Source organism: Orbicella faveolata, unplaced genomic scaffold, assembly GCF_042242905.1.
Source record: "Orbicella faveolata isolate gen_17 unplaced genomic scaffold, um_ofav_v1 contig_1, whole genome shotgun sequence".
NCBI classification, from domain to species: domain Eukaryota; kingdom Metazoa; phylum Cnidaria; class Anthozoa; order Scleractinia; family Merulinidae; genus Orbicella; species Orbicella faveolata.
Genome location: NW_028301536.1, coordinates 33,697,501 through 33,705,000, shown reverse-complemented (window position 1 = coordinate 33,705,000; position 7,500 = coordinate 33,697,501). Strand labels below are relative to the sequence as shown.

Below are 7,500 nucleotides of genomic sequence, written 5' to 3'. Positions count from 1 at the left end.
GCTTCCCTCACGGATTCCGCCACTCGATCGCTTCGCTCGCGGAATTCTTTATTTCGCGCTAAGCGGCTCACTTCGCTGACCGGATTTTTTTTCCGCCCTCGCTGGGAGCCTGTTTGCAAGCTGGTAATCCAGGGGTCACCGAACATTCAAGATCGCTCAATCAACACAAAGATTCTTCAGTGGCCACGGTATTACTTGAGGTATAGCAACCTCGAGTAGTGCAGCAAGGAACGAAGGCTGGATGAACGAGATTTGAAGGGGCACATTCGACTTAGCAAATTGACGTCAGTTTTTCCCGCGTCTGTCCTGCTATTAATCATGAATTTTGTCATAACATTGTTGAAGTAGATGTGGATCCACGAGGCATAGCCAAGTGGATCCACAGACTACTTCGATAATGTTATGATAAAATTCATAATAACAGGACAGATGCATGAAAAACTGGCATCAATTTGTTTTTTGCAACAACCAATTGTCAAATTGTCCGCTCTCGCTAGTTGACGCATTGCATAAATTATAAATTCGTGTGTCTATCCGCTCGATTTTCAGTCGTTTTGGGGGTGCGGTCGTTTGGGCGAAGGAACGCGGGCTCACAAAACGGCTAGAAATCGAGCCTAGGCGAGATGGGGCGAGATGGGTGGGATGGGTGAGTTTGAAACAAAAAGGTTCGATAACAGATTAAGACGAATAGGAAATCCAGCAATTTCAGGTTTTAGTGGCAAAAATCTTGTTCCAGAATAATTTTAAGTATATCTCATTCCTTTTTGCAGTTTCTAAAAGCTAAAGATATCAATAGTTGCCTGAAATAACACCAACAGGGCAACAACAATCTTTCTTCGCGTCTCCGGCGGTGTCCATGCATAATAAAGCAGCTTTAAATTTAAAAGTGAGTCCATGAGAGAACCACTCCCTCGGCAGGAGGTGAGACAGCTCAAATCACCGATTTCGCTCAAACTTGGCACAAATTTTGGCGTTGGTGAGTGAATGATTGTGGCAAAAATGTACGTCAAAATATTTTATTCCTTCAAGTTGGTGGGCCATTTGAATGTGTCAAATGGCCATTTGACATTAATTTATCCGTATTTAATTAGCCATCTTTGGTTTAGTATTTCTACAACAAGAAAACCCATCTGAAAATGAAATCCACTGAATCCACTGATTTTGGGCTCTCCGGCTTTGAAATTGTCGCATCTATTTGGTTGCTTCGAACCGAGTTTTAAAGAAAATATCCCTTGCCATCACGCTTTCATCATTACAGATGTTAGCAACTTGTTGGCATCGCTACTTAAGGTAATTCCTCTGAAATAAAAGTGACAATAGATTTTTGTTCAAACTTTGTCCACTGAATATTTGTCATATGATAACTTCAATTTTGAAATAAAAATGGTGGTGTCCATGCGCATTAAGGAGCAGTGAGGCATTGAAAATGCCCCATTTTGGCATTATTTAATGTTTATTATAAAAACGCATTCCCAGTAATTGTAAAATCTTTGTGAGCCAAGACTCATAACAAAACGCATTAAACTACAGTCAATACATTGTGTCTGACACAAATAAACATTTTAAGTTTGATTCAGACAGAAAGCTAAATCCTTGATTAAAAATTTGAACCAAATTTCTTGACGTGGTTACCGACTGCAAAATAGAAAAGACCACAGTGTATCTGCTATTTTTCTTATTTATTCAATTTTCAGCCATAAAAATTAGATCAGTCTTTCCTCATGCGAAGTTTATGATTAGTTGATTATAATGACTGGAAAAAAAAATTGGGGTGCCCGTGCTTGTTGGTGAGCTAGAGCCATTTTTCAACTGAAAGAGCTCAATATCAAGACACATCCGTCATGTTTTCAATATGCGCGTGCACGAGCGCGCGCTAATGACGCCATAAATTATGCGCAGTAAGGATGCGCAGTGCAAATGTGAGGAATGACCTTAATATTAATTAAAAGGTAGTTCAAAATCCACAGACAGCCATCACTGCTGCCGCTATAACATACACGTCTTTTTCAAAAATGCATAAGAATTACCGTGACAGTTAAACATTGTCATTGATCAAAAGGTTTCTACGATCATCAAAGAGCTTGTTCCAGAAGAACTTCATCATGGCGTAATAAAACGTGGCCTCGGTCGCGTTAACGACAATTGTTATCGCCTGAAGTGCGGATGGGGTTCGACGAAAATTGTTGACGCCTGTTACTTGGAAAGCAGCTTGAGTCGACATCAAAATGAAGAGATAAAAATTCTCCAGAATGAACAAAATCAGTGTTAGCATGTAAAGTACATGTTCAGCACTAACTTTGGGCTTCTTCCATGGTGCAGGGACAGTATTCCACAGGTACACAACGAAAGTCGTAGAAATCTCACCAAGAATGAACCCTACCTCGATAAATTTACTTATCCCTAGTGGCTCAGTTGAAATGACAATGATGTTGTAAGTAATAGCGATTGCCAGTTGCCCGAAGAGCGACCAAAACCGGGCATGCCTCGCGTTATTTCGAAGAACAGATACATATCCCTCATAGTCAGGTACTTTCACGAGAACTAAAATAACAAGCAAGGTGTTGATAACAGAAGCCATTTGCCATGCTATTTCCAATTCATCAGCATGGGAGAACAACGTAAAATTCTTGCAACGGTAGCTGGCAAGTTTTTCACGGAAGAAGCAATCGGTGGCGTGTATACTGTACAATATTAACCCAATGAATCGCCACAGAAGAACGGCAAAATACGTCAACATTACGAAAACCTTAACACAAGCCTGGCGCCTGCATAATCGGCAGTTTATCCTCTGAACATCTGGACCTATCAGGGTATAAGTAGTCTCCGACATTTCCTGTATCGATTCTGTATAGTAGGAAAGCAAGTGTTCAAAGTGCTTATTCGTTGCTATATCATCGACTGATTAACTTTGGAGAAGGAAGGTTCTTCCTCGTAGCGAGCTCGTAGCGAGCGAGCAGCAACATAATCAGGACTTAAGAAGAATATATAGATGGGGGTACGAATTCTCGAATTCATCACTTTTTACCAGAATGCATTGCAGTTAACCAGACTGCACTGCGCCACTTTTACCGGAGTGCATTGCGCCTCGAACAACAAGAGGATGTCATACTCGTCGAGCCGTCGTCCTTTTTCGCGTGGATTCCACTGAGAAAGTTTGCTCTGATTTACCTGTAAAGCGATGTGAAGGAGATCGTGCTTGACTTTTACAACTCTTGCTATGCGGTATGTGAAAGTTTGTAAATCTGGACGATTAATTGTGACATCTTAATCTTAGTATGTCATTTCTCAGCAGTCTCGCCTCCTTCGCCGAATTCTTAAATGAAGAGAAATCGTCGTTACTAAAGCGTGTAGAATAATTAAAACAAACGAAAACCGTGGAACACGCTGATTTCATATATGCTGCAATCTATTCCTTTTCATCGAAACATGAATTTAAGCTAAAGCTTGAGCATTTTCACACATCGCGATGAACACGTTCTCGACACAGTCTGTCAAGTTCTAGAGATATTTAATGCGTACCAGTACAGAATTTATAAGTTAGATTTCTGCTCCTATAATTTCCACATCTTTCGATTTTCGCGATCTGGTAAAGGGGAGGCTGATGTGTATCGTTTTATGTCCAAACATACTTCAGATAACAATGTGCTATTTTGTCTCGATCCTTTGTCACACCTCGCCATCGATGCGTCATCATGCATGAAGTTGATGCATACAAGGACAGATTTTAAGTAACACCACGATTTGACACTACTTTGAGAAATAACAGTTAATTTAAGTCTTGAAACGCGCAGATAGATTAATCACGGCATTAAATATGTCACTATCAGCAGAATGTGCCGCAGCATTACTATCTTTTAGATATCCTAGTCATATATATATAAGGAACTAGAACAATTAATTCTTCCGGTCTAGTGCGGAAATGCGACACTAGTTCCATAAATAAGTGTGACAACCACCGTTTCTTGGAAGACCCGGAACGACGCGCGAGGTGTTGTAAACTAACCGACCCAGGGGCGGGGCAGAAGACTACTGAAATTTTCGTATAGGCATCATCCAACAAAAAATGACGTCACATCCGGTTTAAACTGCGCTTCGCGGCTCGTTTCACAAAGCGAGATGGCGTTTCGATTACTCACGATTTCCCTCTATTTGTAAACCATCAGTTTCGTTTCATTTTATATTGAGGATGGAAAGATGTTGCAGACACATTACTTAGAATTTTTAAGCAAAAATTTCGGGAAAATTGAAAAGTTCATTATTGTTTTGAAGCAAAATAACGGAGAGCCTTTAGTCATCGTCGGGCGAATTTACACATTTGCAAAACTGGTGTTGTTCCGACTTTTGGTTCTTGTTGTTCGTGATTTAGTGATAACAATAAGTGCAATAGCCTATAATTTTAACAACAACCTGGATGAAGTATTGCTGGCCGTAGTTTGCACTGTGAACTACGGGAACATAATTAACAGAAGCCGTTTAGTTCCGAAAGTCGCTGTCACCAGAGCTTTTGTTGCTCAGTAAAAACTTGATTCACGGCATGGAAGCTTATGTCTCGCTGGATCGAAATTCGAGCAAGATTTTTAAGTTCTAGTCCTCTTTAAAAGTAATTAAATCAATTATTCAAATCCAGGCCATCAGGGGGATTCTGCCATTGAAGCTGCCCTAAGTTAAGGTCCTGTTTAAGGACCTTCCCCTTTGAAAATCGTGGGGGTGTTCTTTCAGGCAACACAGGTCCAACACCGCGGCAAAACGTATGCGCATGCGTCAAGTTCAGCATTTCCGGTTTCCCCGTGTTGTTCGGTGGTTCAGATTAATTTTGTTGTTCGCCTCGCGGTGTTTAAGCTTGTTGTTGTGAATCAGCAGCCACAGATGAAAGAAGAAAAGACCACAAATACAAAAAAGGTATGTAGACAATAACTTGTTGCAATTACTGGTCCTGGAAATGTTCGTTGGACCCTTTACGAAATGCTCCGCAGTGGCCGTCATTACTGATTGGTAACTAAGTAAGCCTTTTGTCAGTTCGTGTTGTACATACATACATTTATTTGATAAGTAGGTTTTTAAAGTATGCAACTGTACAGCTGATGTGGACCTACTACTACTAAGTCTGGATAAGGAAAACAGAAATTTACAATACAGTCGTCATAATACTAAAAATAGTGTACAATAATGGTTAAAAAGAGGGATCAAATAATTTAAAAATATCTAAAGTTAGGGTTCCTCTTCTTATTTATGCCTGTTTTTTTTTTTCAATTTGTTGCTTGGACTGCTACAAGATTATATCCGTTGAAAATTTTTTTCATGGTGACAGAGAAGGTTTGTAAGTCTATTCGTTGTTTATCGATTTTATTTAGCTTATAATACTACGAATTTCATAATGGAAGTGATCTCGCGATTTCAACTTGTTGAGCTGATCATGAGAAGCTCACTTAAAACTCAAGCTACATGTAATAGTCAAGCGCCTGCATGAAAATACAAATTTTCGGTTTGGAAATAAATTTCAATTTTGCTTTCAGAATTTCATGATTACAACAGCAGCAAGACTGCCTTCTTTGGTGAGCCATTCTAAATGAAATGCCAGAGAACTTTGAGGTACCATTGGATTTTCATTCAGGATGGATAGGTCTAAGGAGTCTTCAAGTTGTACATTGCCAGTAATAAGAGGCAGAACACCATTACAGAACTGTGTAGTAACTCACTCATTTGAAGCAATAAATTTATTAAAATTTAGAATCATTTCAGTGACTTTTATGATTTTCTATGTTACAATAACATGTTTCCTTTATGCGCCACTGTTTCGCTAGCCTATCCATATGTACACAAAAAGACTGTTCAACTAACCAGACAAGTTTTTAATTCACAATATTTTAAACTTATAGCTTTCAGATTTTAAAATGCCGTACTTTAAACTCACTTGAAGTACATTTGAATCTGAAGGTTTACAAACATTGGCTGCTCCCGGAGGAGCCTGCTTTTTTGACCATCCACATCCCTTCAGCTTGTGCTGAAACCTCAAATTCTTCCAGAATTGATAACATCTCAGGATGCCCCATGTTGCTGGATAAATAATCCCTCTTCTCTTTGAAGTGTATTTGTTTTCTGAGATCTATAAAAAGAATGGCATTATTGCAAGTTAGTTCACTGAAACTACTTTAATTTATATCCTTACCTTTCAAGGGGTTAAATGTGAAGAAAGGTAAAACATCTAGTAATTTTACTTCATTATATAGTAGAACTGACATTTATATTGGGGTAAAGCTGTGTCTGCTCTTCTAGTTAAGAAACATGCAATAATTAATCAAACAGACTTTTTAAACTGAGTGGCCTTATGGTCTTCCAAGGAGACCTGTATTTTAAATACAAATAAGAACAAAACAGGGCAAAGTACCTGAAATATGCTGTTGTGCACAACAAAACAAGAGTTCTTTTTTCCTCTAATACACGGTGTTCTTCACTCAATCTTGGATCTTCCCAGAGAATAGACTGCAAAATGACATTGAAAAGACCAGGTGCAGTTTTGCCAGCAAACTCTTTCATCTGTCCAGGAGCATACAGTGGCACAGCATCACTGCTTTCATAATGATGTTGCAAGGATATCTAAAATTTTCCGATCAGCTGGTCAAATGAATTTTCTGAAATTAATAGAAAAGGTTAATATCTATTTTACTTATTTAAATAAAATATTAAAATAATTTTATTTATTAAATTTAAATATCTGATTCTCTGCTTGTGTCAATCACTGTCATGTGTTGGTCTTAACACATCCTCTTACTTATTGGATTGCACAAATACAATACCTGTATCAGAAATATAATCTTGAAATGGTGTCTGTTACCCTTACCGGTCACCTAAACAACATTATGCTATTTTGATTGTTACCTAAGTCACTAGTCAATATTCAAACCAAAATAATTATCAGTTTTCCAAATCATTAAAAGGATGAGACTTGAATAGTTTGTGGCAACTCTGGCACAGCATTTTTTCTTGGCCAAAAGACTCCTCAGATAACTCTTCCAAATCATTGCCATAATAATTGAGAAGTCCTCTAAATCCTTCTCATTAGTGCTTATGACTTCAACTGAATGATGAAATTTATGATATTGTCATTGACCACGTGCAATACATGTAAATAATGATAATCTGTTTGAATGAGTTTTGGTCAGATGGTGTTACTACAGTGTGCCATGGATTATCATGAAGTCAAACAATTATCCTTCAAAACACTTGTATCTTGTACGTCTTGTATCTTTACATTTCAGGTAAGTGATACTAACCTGATAGTTGAGTTAAGTCATGGATTGCTGTTGTCATCCTGTTACAAACTGTTTTATCCACTGTAACTTCACCATAGCAATTTATTTTTACTACCCCAAATGATGTTTGTATTTCTGCCATGGACGTTTGCTGGCTTTTTGGGTACTGCAGGTCTATTCCACAAGCCTCTTCTAGAAATTTAAGTCTTTAGAACAGCAATTGGAAATGGTTCTGAACTTTTTGGAGGCC

General features: G+C 38.4%; 1 protein-coding gene across 1 annotated transcript; it reads right to left on the bottom strand.

Moving 5' to 3' along the window:
* Positions 1 to 1,000: 1,000 nt before the first annotated feature.
* On the bottom strand, positions 1,001 to 3,728 carry LOC110054238 (uncharacterized). The gene has a single exon (XM_089273372.1). The coding sequence runs from the start codon at positions 2,828 to 2,830 to the stop codon at positions 2,036 to 2,038; it is 795 nt and encodes a 264-aa protein (XP_089129498.1). The 5' UTR covers positions 2,831 to 3,728; the 3' UTR covers positions 1,001 to 2,035.
* Positions 3,729 to 7,500: the final 3,772 nt, after the last annotated feature.

Excerpts from the sequence above, each read along its gene's own strand:
- LOC110054238 (XM_089273372.1), bottom strand. The coding sequence starts at position 2,830 with ATGTCGGAGACTACTTATACCCTGATAGGTCCAGATGTTCAGAGGATA.